Below are 20,066 nucleotides of genomic sequence, written 5' to 3'. Positions count from 1 at the left end.
AGTTGAAGTTTTTAAAGAAGGTAGTTACAATGAACCAAGAATTAAATTTGAAATTAAAATAAACGACGAGGAAGTTACATTGTGTATTCCTGTAGACGAAACGGATCACTTATTTAAGTTTGTAGATGACATTTTTAATGAATCCTTCCACTTTTGGCAGTTGTTTGCGTATAACTGGTATAACATACATTTCATCATCATCACTACTACTACTTGATAAAAACGATAATAATGGAGCAACTACTTTGTCCATATTTACCGCCATTTTTTCTTGCACTGACACCGGCACCAGCTCCAAGACCTCGTGCGAAATAATATGCACTCAGAGCAAGAACTGTTGCTCTAGTTTTTCAATGGAATTTGAAAATTTGCACCGACTTGACCAATGGAACGTCAANCTAATTCAAGCGCAGTTCGCAACGGCTGAGCGAGAATCTGCTCTGCTGTGGCCGGCACGCCTGAGCTATGTCTCTGGCGCTAGTAAATTGCACTTTGCAGTAAACGCTCCGAAAAATCACTGCTTCTTTTGTCGCGGCGGAACAGTCAGCTCCAGTGACAACTGCGGAACAGTGCCAAAGTAGCAGACAGTGAAAGAGCAACACATCTCTAATAAGGAACAGTCACTTAGGCAAGATTATTTTAGGTTAGCCAAGATTTGTGGTAAAAGGAAAATAACATATACATTGCATAACTTATAACATATACATTGCATAACTTATAAAAATATAAATAAATTGTATGTATATGTTCTATTATTTGGAACTAAAAGCACAAAAACCAAAGCCGTCAATTATTAAAAGCCGACTGCACCGAAAATTTTGTTTTCAAAAAATTTCTATAAGGCCGGTGTCCCATGCATCCGAAATCCGACGATACGAAGGTACGAAAGTGTTCCTATTGGTTAATATACATTCAAATTTTTACCGCTCATTTTCATCCGAAATTTTTAAAATTCATACGACGTCGAAAAAAGTAGAAATAATTTTAATTTTTTAACCTCACTTTTTAAGTTTTTAACATTTACAGTGAAATAAATGTTATAATGTCGAATGTAGAAAATATAATACTACGTATATTTTCTATGATATATATCTATGGTTGTCATTTGAAAATGTTTCACCTGCCAGTGGCGCTTTTTTTCTTTTTGTCAATCAATGAATATGCTTCACCTATTCTCATTGTCACGAGCCGCCACTGTAAATCCCTGTATACAAATTTTCAGATTTCAATTCCGACTACTTTTTGATATAATCCTACTGGGCCCTCTTCATGGTACACCCTGTATACAGGCTGTTACAAATTCGCTTCTCACTACAGGGATCTCGGAAACGGCAACAGATACAAAGTAGCTTAAATGGAGGCCATAGATAAAAGAATGGGGGCAAAGCTGCATAATTAGGGGACCAACATTATGCCTCTAAAAAATCAAGGCTAACTTGATTAGTTTTCGAAATATTTGAAAAAAGAAACGAAATTTTGGAAATCCGTTTTTGTTTCATTTCAGTCTTGTTTGAGGTGATATTGAAAAAATAACACTTTGTCATGGCAACTTTTTGCCCTCTATCGAATGGCATAATCAGTTTTTATTTGTAACCTTTCATCTCTCCAAGACCATCAACTTAATTTTTTTTTAAATACGACACTGGAAATTTTATTACATTTTTTGCAAGCCTTCATGACCTCCAATACTGTACTGCCTCAGCTCGAACCAGATTCACACGTTTTGTCTAGAAAAATTCATCTGCTCTGATTTCATATTAGGTATAATCTAAAAATCATTTGCAAAAGAATTCACCTTTATACAGGGTGGTCCCGAGGCAATGGGCCAAAATTCATGGGTAGATTCCCGAAGCAAAAATATTGTGATTTAGACGAACTTACCTTAGTCCAAAAGTTGATAGTTAAAGAGATACGGGGTGTTAAATGTAAAATATTATTTTAGTTTATTTCCATTTATTTCTTAATAAATGCAAATATCTACACAAAATTTGGGGTTTGGGATTCTTTGGGCAGAGGAATTAAAATTTGTTCACATTTTGGTTATAGTCCATAGAGGGCGCCAGCTGCCATAGATTGAATGTGTTGGAAACGACAACTTTTTTGTACTTTAAGGTATCTCATCTTTGGTATCAAATTCTTATTTTCCAACTTTTTTTACACAAAAAGGGTAGACTTTATGAAAGCAGCTATCCCGCACCGTTTCCGAGATATTTGGCTTTGAAACTTCCAATGCTAATAGTTCAAATAATTAAAATAATTTAGAAATGTCAAAAACAAGGGTTTATTTAGAATTAAAAATTGTTATGAACAATAAAATAGTAAACATTAGTAAAAAAATATGCCTTTTTGACAATAATTGTTCAAAATGTCCACCTTTAAGTTCAATACATTTATCAACGCGTTTATTAAAAAAAATTTCTTATTTTAAAGTATAAATCCTTAACGCGAAATGACTTTGCAGCATTTAAAACCTGCTGCTAAAATTCTTCTCAGGTGTTTATAGTTCTCCATAAACAACTGAATTCATGTAACTCCAATAACGAAAAGCTCGGCATTCTATCTCACATTTATGTATACGAGTATACAATTTAAATTGTAAGCTAATTGTAAGATATAATTTTAATTAGGTAGAAATAATACTTAATAGAAATTAGCATACAAATTACAGCAATAAGACAAGTGGAAAACGTCAATTATTTGATTTTCCTCCAAATCCTACTTAAGAAACTTTGCCGCTAAATTAATAATACCTGTATAGGTACTTAATTGTAATTTAATGCAACAGCAATGGAAGCTTCAAAGCCAAATATCTCGAAAACGGTGCGAGATAGCTACTTTCATAAAGTATACCTTTTTTGTGTAAAAAAAGATGGAAAATAAGAATTTGATACCAAAGATGAGATACCTTTAAGTATAAAAAAGTTATATCGTTTCCAACATCTTCAATCTACGGCAGCTGGCGCCCTCTATGAACTATAACCAAAATGTGAACAAATTTCAATTCCTCTATCCAAAGAACCCCAAACCCCAAAATTTTGTGGAAAAAAACTGAAATAATATTTTACATTTAACACCCTGTATCTCTTTAACTATCAACTTTTGGACTAAGGTAAGTTCGGCTATTTCGCAATAATTTTGCTTGAGGAATCTACTCATGAATTTTGGCCCATTACCTCGGGACCACCCTGTATCTATTAGAAATATATATGGTCAGTTTTCCCAATTTTGTTCACAAAGTTGGGGTTTATGAAAATTAGTTTGGATCCAGACATAACATTCTCTCTCTCTCTAAAACCATAAGAACAATGGGGACGAGACTGGCCTAAACACTGACACATATCAAGGGGAGTTTCTATCAGTCGCCATCTACTATTTTCCTTTCTAAGTTTTACTAATTTTCTAACTACATTATACAATTATACATATATTGGGTGGGGCATTTATCTTGAAATAATATCTCGGTTGAACTCGATTATTTCGAAAATAGTTTCGGGCAAAAATTGTAAGGGGTCATTGAAAGGTCCATATTATGACTTAGGGTCTAGACCGGAAGTAGCGTTTTTAGACCACAAGTTGATTTTTTTAAATGGAAACACCCATTTTTTACCATGGATTTCAACTAAAAAACAAAAAAAAAACTTTTTATACTTATTTATTCGATTTAATCCATATTTTGTCCATAAAAAACAAAAAAAAACAAGAATCTTGAGACAACGGAGTACCTTGTTGGGATCAATAAAAAAAAAATGTTTCTTACAAAAGTTGTAGGGTGAAAAGGGGGCTAACTTGACATGACCTTGAAAATGAACTTGATCTTGACTTCAAGGTCGTTTGAAGATCAAATTCAAAATTTTAAATGGGACCCTCTTTTTTGACCGGAAATTACAAGATCGGGAATTTTACAATAAGATATGAACTTAACCGCAACAACAAGATCAGATATCAACGTCGTTATTCCTGGGCAGTGCTAAAAGTAGTTAATAATTATAGTTTTTCGCCCTTAAAATGACCAAAATATGGGTTAAATTGAAAAAATTATAATAAAAAGTATTTTCTTTTAATTTTTCAATCGAAATCCGTGGTAAAAATGGGTGTTTCTATTAAAAAAAAAAATAATTCTGGTCTAAAATCACCACTTCTGCTCTAGACCGGAAACTTTTTTCGAAACAATCGAGATATTATTTTGTCTCAAGATAAATACCCCACTCAGTATAAACAAGGCATTTGTATATGGAAATTTCTGATCCAAAAATATAAATGAAACTAAATAATCGATACGATACTACCATCAGTAGTATAAAATATTTATTAATGTACATCAACAAATATATTAGAAATAAATTATAAGTGCGAATGACCTTTATAAATCAACGACTTCATGCTAACATTTTACTGCTTCTTTAAGTTTGTTTTCTATATATTTAACTCTATGTATTAATTTATCTCTTGGCTTAAATTCGGTGTGGGGTATAATAATAACTTTATATCCTTGTGCCTCTAATAATTTATGTGCTAAAACATTTATACCAGTTGGTTCAACTCTTCCTCTCGTCATGTCATGATAGTCGTATGCCATTAAGGCAATCCTAAAAATGAACAGCTCATGTAAAGACATATATTTACAAGTTAATTTTTTACTAAATATCTTTGATGTAATACAATTTTTTTTAAATGTGCACAACATTTATGTAGGTCCGAAGCATATCCACAAAGAGTACTCAATTTTTTAAAAATCAAAACGATAGTATATATACGAAAAATTTACATATTCAAGAAGGTACATCAAACACTATTTTTCGATATAGTGACCTTCAACTTCAATGTATTTTGTGAGTCGAGGGATTAGCTTTCTGAAACCTTCATCAAAAAAATTTCCCACCGCCTCTCGGGTTCATTGTTTCACGACACTGTGGACCTCATCGCTGGTAGAAAATCTTTCGCCACCCATAAACACCTTTACAGAAGAGAAAAGATGAAAATTAGAAGGTATCAGGTCAGGACTGTGAGCAGGGTGGTTGATGATGTTCCAACTGAATGAATCCAAGAGTTGCTTTGTGGTGTTGGCTGTTCTGCTGTTTCTAATCATGACGCCACTTGTACATATTAGTACGATTCATCACACCATCCCCATAGTTTTAATTTCATTAAAAATCTGAAACAGCGCCTTTCTCTTCGCAAGAAGAAACTGGATTATCCTCCTCACCTCGCTGTTGACGGGATTCTGAATAGCGGCACTCATTTCAATACACCACTACACCAACAGTTCTCGACTGACTGAGATAAATGAGAACTCGTTCTCCTCCCAACATTTTGGCCTTGAATGCAGTGTTGCCAACTTTGTCGAAAACAAAAACTACAGAGTATCAGAGTCTCGGTACTTTGTGGATATGCCTTGTACTTAGGCATTAGGCTAATTTTTATATTTCTGAGCGGTTCGAATTTTTAAAAAGTAGTAAAGATGCCCGGGGCTTAATTTTCGAGAAAATTTGAACTGAAAAATTTGAATCTGATCTTGATCTGTTTAGATTAGTAAAGTTTTTAGAGTTTGTAAAGAAGTTTTTTAGTGTAGAATCCAGGGGTCCAAGCGCCAAGCTTAGCTTAGCTTAGCTGCAATATTGTATTGCAGTATATTGGCTTAGTTGTGGAAAATTTTGAACAATATTTTCTTGAATAAAAACAATCGTCCTGCTAACTTGTTACAAAATAATGAGCTACTATGAAAGTTATCATTTTATACATATCTAACTAAACATAAAAAATCAACTTGTGTCTGATTTTCATATTATATCATAATAACTTATTCCAATATAACATTTTTTCGTTTTTATTCCAATTGAATAAAATGTGTCTTATATTTTAATATAGGCCGATTTCATCTCATATCATGCAGAGCTCCATGGGGACCTGTCACTCCAAAATATGTTTTTATTGTTCTAGGTCAAAAATAAGAGGACCCCTATTTTTTCTTTTTTCTCTCGGACACATAGTTCCATCTATTATGTACTCGAAAAATGCCGAAAAGAAAAATTTAAAAAAATTTTCCGATTGAATTTTGATTGCTTATTTTTTTAATTTTTTGTCGATAAAATAATTCTTATTTTACCTGATAGAGGGAATGGAGCCCTTCAAATCTACCTTTTCAAAAATGTGAATAAATGCATTGTCCGGCAGAAAATACATTTTTTCAAAAAAGTATCTTCAAAAAAAATTAGTTTTTCTCAAAATGGCCATATTTTGTTGCCCTTCATTTTTTTTTTGGAGATTCTTAGTACAAATACCTTCAAATCTACATTTCTGAAATTTGCGGTTTTTGCTTTTTATCGCATAAAACTTAAAAATAAAAAAACCACAATAACATGTGAATAAAATGAAACATTCATTTCTATTCAATTATATACAGGGTTTTGCGCTTAAATGTAATACAAGTCTGTAACTTTTTTATTTTTTGGCCGATTTCAAAAATTTTTATTTTAGAATGTAGGGTAAAAAAATTTTATAACTGTGATACTACTGCTTTATTAATGCAATACATGGCCAACTAGGATATGTTTTCTTGACGTCAAAACAGCTAATTGGTATTAGCGATTTTTTTTCTAAAAAACAGATTACGTATTCTTATTCAGCATCCCTTAAAACGTTTTAATCACCAAGTATCATCAAATTCGATACATCTTTAGGCGAGCACTAGTTAGCCATGTATTGCATTAATAAAAAACAGCAGTATCACAGTTGAATAGAATTTTTTTTACCCTACATTCTAAAATAAAAATTTTTGAAATCGGCCAAAAAATAAAAAAGTTTCGAAGATGTATTTTTTTGAAAAAATGAATTTTCTGCTGAACAATGCATTTATTCACATTTTTGCAAAGGTAGATTTGAAGGGCTCAATTCCCTCTATCAGGTAAAATAAGAATTATTTTATCTTGTCAAAAAATAAAAAAAATAACGAGCAATCAAAATGCAATCGGAAATTTTTTTAATTTTTCTTTTCGGCAATGCACTTTCCGAGTACATAATAGACGGAACTATGCGTCTGAGAGGATCTGAGAGGAATAAGAAAAAAATAGGGGTCCTCTTATTTTTGACGTAGAACAATAAAAAAATATTTTGCAGTAGCTTGGTGACAGGTCCACATGGGGCTCTGCATGATTTGAAATGGAATCGGCCAATAATAATATGTCAAATATTCATTCCACAAACTGCGATATAATAAATCTTGAACTCATTTTTTAGATCTTGATGCAAATGCAAATAACATCAACATTTTTCAGAAACCTCTTCTTCTTCTTCTTCTAGTGTCCTAATAAGTCCCATTGCACTGCGGCCTAATTAGGCCTATTGTGCGTCCCACTATTAGTCCTATTCAGCAAGTAGATTTGTCCTTTTTACAAAATCCAAAAGTTTCCTTGCTGACACTTCTCTCAGTTCAAATAGGGTCTCCCAAGGAGCGCCATTCTGCTACGTGCAAATCCCAGGCACTCGCCCAAGATATGCAGAGAAGTTTCATCCGCCGATTCACATCCTCGGCAGATCGGACTGTCTACAAGTTTTAGCTTATGTAAATGTTTCCTAAAGTGACAGTGTCCCGTTATGAGTCCTGTCACTCTCCTGAGCCGGATTCTGTTCAAGCTCAGTAGTTCATTCGCTCTTTCCTTCGAAGGATACTCCATGAGCTCCTTAGAATGGCTATGTCCTGGCCTTGAAGTCCAGTATTTCCTGTGTTCTGTCTCAGTCCATTTGCCCAGAGCCCGTCTGATCACACTGGGAGATGTGCCACAGAAGGGCTCCGGGCCAATGAACTCTGTCTCGGATCCCTTCCTAGCAAGTTCATCCGCCTTTTCATTGCCACAAATGCCTTTGTGTCCTGGCACCCAACACAGTGTGACTTTATTGTTGGTGGCCAGTTCAGTCAGCACTTGTAAACAATCCCACACCAGTTTTGAACTTACCTTGTGTGCGGCTAAAGCTTTAATTGCAGCTCGACTATCAGAGAATATATATATGAGTTTACGTCTATAACCTCTACGTACATTCTCTGCCAGACATGCCATTATCGCGAAGATTTCTGCTTGGAGTACGGTAGGGAACTCCCCCAGACTGTAGCTTGCACTCTATCTGGGTCTGAGTCCATATATTCCTGCACCTGTCCCTCTGGTCATTTTGGAGCCATCTGTAAACCATACTAGGCTCCACCTTTCCAGGGTATTAAACCTTTCCTCCCACTTCCTTTGATCCTCTATTCGAGTCTCAAATGGCTTGTGGAAGTGAAACCTTGGAACCATCTTGTCAGATACCATCCCAAAAGTTGGTTCCGACATAGATGTATCTATGATCCTGGAATGGGAACCACCCCTCCAGTCATTGTTATTCCTGAGTCGATATGCTGCTAGCCGCGCTTCTCTTTCCACCACTATATGCAGCGGTGGTAGATTTAGCATGACTTCTAGTGCAGCTGTCGGGGTCGATGCCATCGCCCCCATTATACCTAAACAGGCCAATCTCTGAATTCTATTCAGTTTTTCCCTCGCTGTGGTCTGTTGTGTTTTTTGCCACCATACCACAGCGCCGTAAAGAATCCTAGGTCTTACTATCGACGTATAGCAACCAGTATGACATCTTTGGTTTCAGTCCCCAGGTGCTTCCAATAAGGCGACGGCATACACATAGTGTCTGCTTCGCCTTACTTACCACTTTTTCCAAGTGCGCATTCCAGGAGAATCCTTTTAATACCGACTTTAAAATCTACATTACTGGACAGAAATATTCCAGTTATGTTCAGCAATATTTCTAAATTATAAAAAATTTTCATTGTTCGTTTATTATAATAGTCTTCGACTTATTTGAAACTTTTACAAACGTTTTAAATATTGAATAATTTGGGTGGTTCATTATAAAAAAGTAAAAAATTGATTTAGAAAAATACATGGTACAACTGATTTGATGTAAAAAAACTACATAAAAAAAAATGAAAAAAATGGAAAATGCTTTTCTTTCTCAAGACAAATCAAAATATCGAGATGCTTTTTTCCTGAAAATTGAGTAGGAAATAAGTTAAAATTAGCACACCCAGTACAGTACCTATCTTCCTATATTTTTCATCCCACCTACAGCTCTTATTCTTGGAGATATGGAGAGTTCTATGAATTTTCCAGAATTTTGTATCATCAGACAAATGATTGTCAAAATAAACTTGTCTTCTTTGTTGGGTCTTATGGAAATGGAAACATACCCAAATGAATGTACCACAAATATAATGTGTGAATCGAAAATTTGGTCGTTTAGAAAATAACGATAATTTTCTTTATCACAGTTTGAGCTTATGGAGGACTCTTCGCCATTCTACCTTACTACAAATATTAAACAGGGTGGTCCCGAGGTAATGGGCCAAAATTCATGGGTAGATTCCCGAAGCAAAACTATTGCGATTTAGCCGAACTTACCTTAGTCCAAAAGTTGATAGTTAAAGAGGTACAGGGTGTTAAATGTAAAATATTATTTTAGTTTATTTCCATTTATTTCTTAATAAATGCAAATATCTACACAAAATTTTGGTGTTCGGGGTTCTTTGGATAGAGGAATTGAAATTTGTTCACATTTTGGTTATAGTTCATAGAGGGCGCAGCTGCCGTAGATTGAAGGTGTTGGAAACAACATAACTTTTTTGTACTTAAAGGTATCTCGTCTTTGGTATCAAATTCTTATTTTTCAACTTTTTTTACACAAAAAAGGTAGACTTTATGAAAGTAGCTGTCTCGCACCGTTTCCGAGATATTTGGCTTTGAAACTTCCAATGCTAATAGTTGATATAATTAAAATAATTTAGAAATGTCAAAAACAAGGGTTTATTTAGAATTAAAAATTGTAATGAACAGTAAAATAGTAAACATTAGTAAAAAAATATTTTGACAATAATTGCTTAAAATATCCACCTCTAACTTCAATACATTTATCAACACGTTTATTAAAAGATTGTCTTATTTTAAAGTATAAATCCTTAATGCGAAATGACTTTGCGGCATTTAAAACCTGCTACTAAAGTTCTTCTCAAGTGTTTATAGTTTCTCCATAAACAACTGATTTCATGTAACTCCAAAAACGAAAACCTCGGATTCTGTCTCACATTTATGTATACGAGTCTACAATTTAATTTGTAAGCTAAGATGTAATTTTAATTAGATACGAATAATACTTAGATAGATAGAAATTATCATACAAATGACAGCAATAAGACAAGTGGAAGACGTCAATTATTTGATTTTCGTCCAAATCCTACTTAAGGAACTTTATCGCTAAATTAATAATACCTGTAGGTACTTAATTGTAATTTAATGCAACAGCATTGGAAGTTTCAAAGCCAAATATCTCGAAAACGGTGCGAAATAGCTACTTTAATAAAGTATACCTTTTCTGTGGAAAAAAAGTTGAAAAATAAGTATTTCTTACCAAAGATGAGATACCTTTAAGTACAAAAAAGTTATGTCGTTTTTAACACATTTAATCTACTACAGCTAGCGCCCTCTATGAACTTTAACCAAAATGTGAACAGATTTCAATTCCTTTACCCAAAGAACTCCAAATCCCAAAATTTTGTAAGGATATTTGCATTTGTCAAGGAATAAATGAAAAAAAAAATGAAATAATATTTTACGTTTAACACCCTGTATCTCTTTAACTATCAACTTTTGGACTAAGGTAAGTTCGGCTAAATCGCAATATTTTTGCTTGGGGAATCTACTCATAAATTTTGGCCCATTACCTCGGGACCACCCTGTATATCACTGTCATTGTAAGAGTGTTCTATTCAATAATGTAAAAATAAACAGGGTATTTAGTTTGATATAACAATAGTCATCAGCAGTCTGCAGTATTTCTGGAATTAACGAGAACTAAAATGAACATCAGGGCGGGACTACAAATTCTATTAGTGGGATCGTTCCCATAGAACCTAGCTCAAGAACAACATTGTCAGGTAAAAGAGTCCTAGTTAAGACTAAGGACTAAGACTAAGGTAATTCTGTGATTTTAAATAACAAAAGTCTTCATTTATATTTAATACAACACTATAAAATTAGCAGCTGCAGATGTGATGCAAAATATAGGCTAACACAATGCTATCTTAAATTCACTGATATCTAACACAAATAAATTATTATTTACATTTATCCAAATTATCAGGCGGATAAACTATGCATATTTACAATAATATCTTCACTTACCTCAAGATTCCATCGTTTAAATTTGTTTGGCTTAAAAGAACAGGGTTACATTTTTTATCTAACGAAAATTCTGCATCTGGAACGATTTTAAATTTATTACAATGAAATATGATGAATGAAAAAAAGACGAAGTACCTATGAGAAACCCGAGGCCAGAGTTGATTCTTGCCCTGATAAGATTTTCAGATTGTATCAAGTTCCTCAAAGAATCCAATACTGCCTCCACCATTTCAGCTTTATCCTTGTTGTAGGAAATTTTGCCATTTCTTATAAGCGATGACGTAGGCAGCCTAGGTCCCTTATATTCTTGAATTAAATGCTTAGCGGCTCCGTCAATGTTTAGCAATTTCAGTTGTGTAGACACATTTAACGGATTAACTGAAAAGGAAAAATATATACTGCCATGTAAAAATAATACAATTATTTTATTCATTATGCATTTACTCTTAATATGAAAAAATAACAAGTTTGCCTTGTAAATTAATTATTTTTCAGTTTTCTATTTTATTTTTCCTCATATTATTAGAACCGGAGCAAGAATATTTCTTAACGGTAACTTTTTATGTACTTTCTTTTGGAAATATTAGTTTCCCCATCTAAAGTTATATTTTTGGTTCAATACCATCTACTGAATTTTTGAAAGAGGGCCTTGCCTTTTAAATATTAATGAAATGATACACTTTTAATTCTGTATGCACAGTGTCACTTATATACGATTAAATAGAAACAAATATTTTGTTTAGGTCACTTTCTTATTCCCATGATAGTACCCTTATCTTAGACACGGTGAATATTAGAATAAAATTTTTTTTTTTTTCTCAGAGTTAAAAAAGTAATAAATAGCAAATATACATGGTGTTGCAATAGTCCACAAACAAAAATTTATGGCTGATCCTCTGGCAAAAAATTAAAAAAATGCATATGAAAATAATATTTGCAAATACATACTTAGTTTTTGAGATATAACAAGGCATTAAGTTTTAATATTTGTTTGTAATTTTCATCAGTCATACATTGTTGACCCTCAAAAGTGTTAAGGTGCCTAACTAAAATGAGATATTTTAAAAAATGCGTAAAAAATGGTTTTCCAGATGTATGCTCATATGAATTTTGTTTATTTTTTATCTAAGAATTTTATCAGTTAAATATTTATTTAAACTTTTTAAATTTATATACAGGTATAATGAAATGTCCTATACATCACTTTGATCTATAGTGAATATATTAAACTATTATTCTCTAAAGTTAACCAAAAATCGGTTAGGAACAGAAATAAATACCTACGCACATAAATCTTTAAAATTTTTATGGTTATGATTACCTTCTAGCCTATCCAAAAAATTGCTCGATAAAACAGAAGATATATGTTCATGATTTGCCTGATTTAGTAACATTAGCGACCAGACTATGTCCAACCAAACCAATGGTTTACTTGCTTCAGAAGGTGTCAGTTGAGGTATTATTTCCTGGAAATATATTTAAGTTATTATACACGATTACATAAATGCAAAATTGTATACCTCAAATAACTTTTCACAGTTATTAGGAGTGTAGTGAAGAACTGCTAAAGTCATAAATAAACTAAAAATATCTTGGGGTCGACATATTGCATGATTTTTTAATACCCATTGACTAAGGGTGTCCAAAAGATCTGAAAAATAATATAATTGCTAAATAATTACTCTGAGAAATATAGCATTTTATCTTTAAAGAAGATATTTATATTTTGATCATGAATCATCTATTTCATAATATGGAAAATTAAATATATCTACAGGATCTCTAGCTTTATAGGGCACATGTTAGTAATGCAATAAGTAAAAAACAAATGAAATGAAATTATTTATTATGAAGTATACTCTAAGTATACGCACATTTAAAGAATACAACTTCAATAAATTATATTCTAAGCTAGCTGCAGTATTTTTTCTGGAATCAATTTTTGAAAAATTTGATTGGCAATTTTTATATAAAATTTAATAACACATTCTACACTCCTTAAAATGCTCCTGTAGTAATTTCTATAAACTTGTTTGTAAATATTTTATTTGTTTATTTTACAAAAATAATTTACAATTTTTCTTGCACTTCTTATTATTTAAAATAAAACATTTCAATAGATCAATCCAAGAAGTGCAGAATAACCACAGTTATTGAACATTTGCATAAGTTTCTCATGCATGATAATCTGTTGATAAATTGTTGGTTTTTGCAATTTGCCTCTATTAAAATTCAATTATTAAAGAATACAGAATTCACATCAATTTCAACAATTTCTTAAAAATTTTCATTTTCTATTTTTCTTATTTAATACATGACTTTCCATAAATTTTTTTAATCGTCATTTTGAGCAATTATTTTGATTACTTCTGTATCTGCAGATGTTTGTTTAGGAAAAATGCATATGCATTTGCAGATTTCTGAAAACATGAAATTTATAACATCGCTATTTACTACGCTAATGGCCCATATATCAACATATTGTGACTGATAACAAATTTTAATTATACAGGCTGTTACAAATTTGTTTCTGACTACAGGCATCTCGGAAACGGTAAGAGGTACAAAGTAGCTTAAATGGAGGTAAAGTTGCGTAATCAGGGGACCAACATTATGCCTCTAAAAAATCAAGGCTAACATGATTAGTTTTCGAAATATTTTAAAAAAACACGAAATTTTGGAAATCAGTTTTGTTTAATTTCAGCCTTATTTGAGGTGATATTGAAAAAAGAAGAACACTTTCTCATGGCCACTTTTTGCCCTCTATCCAATGGCATAATCAATTTTTATATGTAACGTTTCGTCTCTCCAAGACCATCATCAACTTCATTTTTTAAATACAACCATAGAAATTTTATTACATTTTTTACAGGCCTTCATGACCCCTAATATTGCACTGCCTCAGCCCGAACCAGATTCAGACGTTTTGTCTCGAAAAATTCATCTGTATTCGTAACAAATTTATCTACATTTTTTATTTAGATTTCTTTGTTTATTGAATTATTGTACACTGTAAGTGTCCTTAAACCCTGTGAAATCCATCTAGTTATTTAAACTATTACCACCACGCGTTACAATAAATTATAAAACATTAATTATTATTAACTATTAACATTATTACAATTTTAATTTTATTATGACAAATTAGTTCTTAAAATGCATATGAACAACCAAAGCGCCGACTGAATATTATTCTTTAAAAAATTTCAGTAAATATTCCAAAACATTTTCATGTTAACCTTGATTTTTTAGAGGCATAATATTGCCCTGATTACACAACTTTGCCCCCATTGAAGCTACTTCGTACCTCTTACCGTTTCCGAGATCCCTGTAGTGAGAAGCGAATTTGTAACAGCCTGTATGGTCCTAAATGGTCCTAAATTGCCTCTTTATACAAGAACATTTTTTCTTCAATAGTCTAGGTACAATATTTTTCAAAAATTTAAAAAAAGACAAAAATAAAAAAATTGGGGATGAAACAATGATAGTTACCCCTTAAAACTACAGTTTATACTACGATTTTTAAGAATTTGTCTGACATTCATTGCCAGCAAAAAGTGCTAGATTTCACTGTAAGCAATGAACATCATTAAAAAAACGATGATCACTGGTGACAGTGTAAGCTAGTGTTTTCTGCTGATGATGTCTTATACCCGTTTGCACTGAAGTTAATAAGCATAACTTAAAAATAAGAAATGCTTACGTAAGCTTTTTGTATTGCACCATACGTTAAGATCTTCTTAAGTATGGAAACAGATTCTTAAATTTAAGCCTCAGTTTGACAGCGACTTATGAAGTTCTTTATTCAAACAGACTTGGAGCGTGCGCAAAACACTAAAATTTCAAAGAAAAAAAAACGCGAAGTTCAAATAAAATGGTGTGTGGTATTAACATAGGTAGTTGTAAAAAAGTATTGTGGATATTCGATTGAATGACATATTTGATGATTTAGATGTTTTGGAAATTACCGATTTTGGGATTCCCAGATTAAATTATACAAGATCTGAATATTTCCATACAATGGACGAACTGAATTTTTATAAAATATTTCGTCTTACAAAAAAGATTTGTCTGTGAATGTTACTGTTGATAGAGAAAGTAATAGAATAAAAGAAGTACTAGAATCTTGAAGAAATTATTATTTTTATTTTATCTCTGATAACTAGTCTTTTGGTCAACATCAACAACAACCATATATTATTGTATATTACATTTACAACAAACACCATAGACATGATACAACAAACTGAATACCGAAACCTAACCTAACCTAATTTTTCATAAGTCCATGTAACAAACTGAAGAAAATCAGAAAGAACTAAAATACCTAAAATAAAGTAATGAAAGTTACTAAATTTCTGCGTTGTTGCCAATACATAGACGTACTTTGCTAAGTATAGTTTATGATCCATCCGTGCAATGCTCTAAAAAAATAAGTATAACTTAATTTTAAGAACAACTTCATTAAGTTATTCTTAGGATAATATCGGTGCAAAAGGGCATTAGATACCATAGCTTTAACCAACATGTGGGTTTTCAATAATACTGCATAAACTGTGTCCAGATGCCCTAAGGTTAAGTTTATATTCATCCCTGAAGCATCAACTATTCAATTGCTTATATTCTGTGCCAAAAAAATAGAGTATAGGTTATCACAAGTGACATCTTTTAGAAAATTTATTAGATTAGATCTAGACTAAACAGCAGTATTAATTTATATTAACCTCACCTGAATTTTTATATTTTAATAATCCAACACTAGTTATTATTGATCCAATTACTGCACTTTTCTTCACATCACTTTCAAGATCAATACACACATCATTTCCAATTCTTGATAACAAATTTTCATCTGGAAAATTTAATGTAGACATACTATATAGTAAGTCGCTACTTTGTTTAAGATCTAATCGATCTGAACTTGCTGTAATATTATAAGCTAATGCACGAAGTAATAAAGTTGACCTTCTTTTTCTTTGAGATAGTGTTGACATGACCTAAAAAAACTTTTTCCCATGTAATAGTTATACATATTTCACTTTTTTTTACTGTTTTGATTAGATAGCATAAATTTTCTGGTCAATAAAAAATGAAGTTACTTATAGATGCAGAATTGTAGACCCTGATGCAAGAGGTTAGTCAACATGTAAATTATTAGAACAGTCAAAGAAGTGTTTTTTACATATTTTTTATTGTCACATCATTTGGCTACATAAGTACAACATTAGTGTCTGGGTTGAATTAAAATATGCATATCAATAATGATGGCATGATAAAAAAATAATTCATTGTACAAAAACGTGACTTGTGTATGTGTTGATATTTATTTTAAATTTAACTACACCAGGTGGAAGAAGTTTCAGGATAAACATATTCGTGTAAAAATAAGGAAAAATATGTAATACCTACTATATCTAGCCATCAGTGGAGGAGATTTTGGTAGGCCGTTCAATTAATTCAGCAAATAAAGTAGTACAGTCCTCTAAAATATGAGAACTGGTACCATTTTTGAATGCAATATTTTATGTCGGACAAAAAAATCTGTCTAGGGTTTTCCTTGTATTTGCTGTTTCATGTCGAATTGAGTTCTGTAATTCTTGACATGCCTGGACAATAAAATGGCACATTTTTTCAAGTAACATTTTATTTGTTAATTTAAACAAGAAAGCCTTCTGAAATATTTCGAATACATCTCTGCGGTAAATCTCATAAATATGGAATGCTTTTATTAAAATATCAATGTTCAGAAAAAATAGAAAAATTAGTTATTCACATTTTTATCTTATATTGGGAAGTTATGTATGACGTTTCATAAAAGCAGTAGTGATTTTGTTTTTCATCATGCTACATTATTGTGTTGAAAATGGTTAATGTGAACAATACATCAAGCTTATTGATATGGTATTGCCACTACAGACACGGAGTTACATATTGTACAGAATTACAACACTCGTAGATATTTGTATTAAAATTTGCAAGAAACAAAACAAATATCTTTCTTTTACAATTTATGTACTTAGTTTAGTTTTCTTTTGTAATTTAGAACCAACATGCCCAGTATATTGAATGAACATATACCTACTTTAAAATAAAGAAAAAAAATGATGTTACAAAGAAGTTAAATAATGCATAATTTTGGAAAAATATTGCTGCTTTTATGTAATTTGTTTAATATTCCCCTCATCTTTTAATCTATCATATATCAGAATGGTTTATTCCGGATGATAAAGGTTTTACCTACAGTACTTTCTTTTGGATTTTTTTTTTTGAATTAACCTAACAATTCTTTTTTTATAAAGAACCATGGAAATATATTTGCATAAATTGAAATTCGGACATTTTAATGTAGGTATATTTTATGTGAATTTGATTTCTTGTGAAATAGTAAAAGCCTTATTTTTCTTTTCATCGGAAACAATGACGATTGGTACCACTCTGTTAAAGAACGGTACTCTATTCTTTTTGTTTTCAGGAAGAACACTTGGAAAACCATTTTGTCCTTGATATCGTATGTTGATATCGTATCAACAAGAATGTTGCTCTTCTGTTCTCAAACTTGTTCTTATTGATAGCTTGCTGGCCTTTGAATTTGCTCTTGAAAATATCAATAAGTTCTTTCTATAAATTGCTCAGTTCATTGCTGTGTAGAAATATACATAAAAATAACTTTTTTTGTTTTGTTCAGCAAAGTTCTTAGTTTTTAGTAAAAAGTACTCTTTTTGCAAATCTTCATCTAAATAAAAAACGCATTTATGGTTAGAATTTATAGGACCCAAACTTAGCTGCACGCTTTCTACTTAACGATATGCCTACATTATGCAAACTATTTCCTTTCAAATATGTATTTTCTGTTAAGATCACTTTAAGTTAAATTGTACCTTGCAGTTTTGACTGTAATTAAAGAAAACACATAGAGACTTACTTTAACCATCTGCGGTAATGTAATACTTCCAACTAGTTTTGCTGCTTCATCATCTGCAGTTACACTAAGAATAGTCGATAAATCTTCACTTCGCGATGAAACTGAATTCCTGTTTTTTGAATTTACAGCTCCTTTTGTTAAAATTCGACATAGTTTTATAAAACGAGGATCACTGTCAAAATCTGCTAATTTAACTTTCCCTGATGTAGACCAATCAGCTAATACTGACACAACCTAAAATTTTATATAAATTCTCAAGAAAACTATAAAACGCTACTCACTTTTAATGCATGCCTTCTGGATACACCAGTTCCTTCTGAAATTGATAATATTTCATCAATACTTGTAGCTTTAGTAATTCTTTCGTCAGTAAATGGTGTTTTAATATCTGGTAATGGATGCTCTGACTGTAATGAAGCAAATGCAGCAGCTACCATAGCACTATTAGCTTTTGAATTTATAACTGGGTTTTTTGATGTTTGTTGATTACCGATATAACTTTCTGTTGAATTGTGTCCATTATTTTTCAGTTCGGCAGTGGGGACAGATGATGAAAAATTATTAAATCGTACTAATGTTCGTAATCTACTCTTAGTTTTAGAACAAGTTACAATTATGTGAGATAATTTCAACATTTTCTTAGATAACCTAAAATTTGTATAACAGCAAAATCAAATTTTGTACACTACGATTCCTAGAATTGAATTAAATATCTGGAATTATTAATAAACTGCTGCTAAATTAATTGATACTCAACATTTTATAAGTTTTAATTACAATACTTCAAGTTCAAAATATACATTCTTAAATTAATGGTCACATAACAATATGACACTTCTGTATAGAGATGTGTTGCTCTTTCACTGTCTGCTACTTTGGCACTGTTCCGCAGTTGTCACTGGAGCTGACTGTTCCGCTGCGACAAAAGAAGCAGTGATTTTTCGGAGCGTTTACTGCAAAGTGCAGTTTACTAGAGCCAGAGACATAGCTCAGACGTGCCGGCCACAGCAGAGCAGATTCTCGCTCAGCCGTTGCGAACTGTGCTTGAATTTTGAATTAGTCACAGTGTCACACACTAAACATATAATACAGTCGCGTTTGATTTAAAGACATGGTATTTCAGCGACTAGAGCAATGCGTGTATTGCTGGTTGCTGCTCTACAAATATTTTAAAAGTTTTTGTTTACAAAATCACTTAAAACTTAGACTAAGCAAAAAACATGCGACTGTTCTTCATTTGTTTTTGTTGCACTCGCGGAAAAATTTTGAATATCTGGCACTGTACTCACTGTAGGATGTCGTTGTTCTATGTGTCTTTTTAAATTGGTGATTGAAGATTTATAACAAATATTTTGCTCGCATATATTACAATAAGCTTTACTTTCATGCGTTGGTAAAAATAAATTCCACAGGAAAGATTTTCTTCGTTTATCCATGTCCAATTTTATTTGTAATAAAAATTTATCAGTAGTAACTTAGGACAAAATAACAGATAACGCTATATCAAATTCAAATAAATAATGCAAAAGCGAAATAACAAATTGAGCTAAATCTACGAAAGTTGGCACATGCTTGAAAAACAGCGCATGACGAAAGTATCCCTATTTCCTAACGCTAGCCGCTATTAAGTACGACAAGTGTCGATTTATGAACTTTGACGCTAAAATAAGGGAACGTATCACGGTAGAAATGTATGCGAGCGCTACCAGGAGCTGTTCCGAAAAATCGCAGCTATTTGTCACTGCTCTGTTGCCGGAGCAATAGCAGGTGTCACTGCTCCGCAAAAAGAGCAGTTTAGCCCATCTCTACTTCTGTACAACAGAACACAGATTTGATTCTGTGTATAGAGGGTTTCATAATAGGCTTTTTTTCGCGAGTGAATATTGGTGAATACGTCTGACTTGTAGTTACTGTTTCTATCTCTTTTA

The 20,066-nt window shown here is 32.0% G+C and overlaps 1 protein-coding gene across 2 annotated transcripts; it reads right to left on the bottom strand.

Annotated features, from left to right (window-relative positions):
• Nucleotides 1–4,271: 4,271 nt before the first annotated feature.
• On the bottom strand, nucleotides 4,272–18,978 carry LOC108910345 (protein TBRG4). Of its 2 annotated transcripts, XM_018714918.1 has the most exons (9): nucleotides 18,896–18,978; nucleotides 18,420–18,786; nucleotides 18,139–18,372; nucleotides 15,946–16,213; nucleotides 12,737–12,867; nucleotides 12,538–12,682; nucleotides 11,352–11,594; nucleotides 11,217–11,292; nucleotides 4,272–4,586 (listed from the first exon to the last, which is right to left on the bottom strand). In XM_018714918.1, coding segments are annotated over exons 1-9 (1,671 nt in total). In that variant the 5' UTR covers nucleotides 18,898–18,978; the 3' UTR covers nucleotides 4,272–4,381. The 2 variants fall into 2 exon arrangements, with proteins under 2 accessions (XP_018570434.1, XP_018570435.1); XM_018714919.1 differs by having other exon boundaries at nucleotides 18,420–18,974.
• Nucleotides 18,979–20,066: the final 1,088 nt, after the last annotated feature.

The sequence above is a fragment of the Anoplophora glabripennis genome, unplaced genomic scaffold (genome assembly GCF_000390285.2).
Source record: "Anoplophora glabripennis isolate ALB-LARVAE unplaced genomic scaffold, Agla_2.0 scaffold495, whole genome shotgun sequence".
NCBI lineage: Eukaryota > Metazoa > Arthropoda > Insecta > Coleoptera > Cerambycidae > Anoplophora > Anoplophora glabripennis.
The sequence above is the reverse complement of the archived record's forward strand: the minus strand, read 5'-3'. Positions and strand labels throughout refer to the sequence as shown.

What these genes read in the sequence shown, in the direction of transcription:
- LOC108910345 (XM_018714918.1), bottom strand. An exon ending in TGGCCTCGGGTTTCTCATAG is followed by an intron (nt 11,293 to 11,351) that starts GTACTTCGTCTT and finishes AAATCGTTCCAG; the next exon opens with ATGCAGAATTTTCGTTAGAT. An exon ending in TTAAACGATGGAATCTTGAG is followed by an intron (nt 4,587 to 11,216) that starts GTAAGTGAAGAT and finishes GTTCATTTTTAG; the next exon opens with GATTGCCTTAATGGCATACG.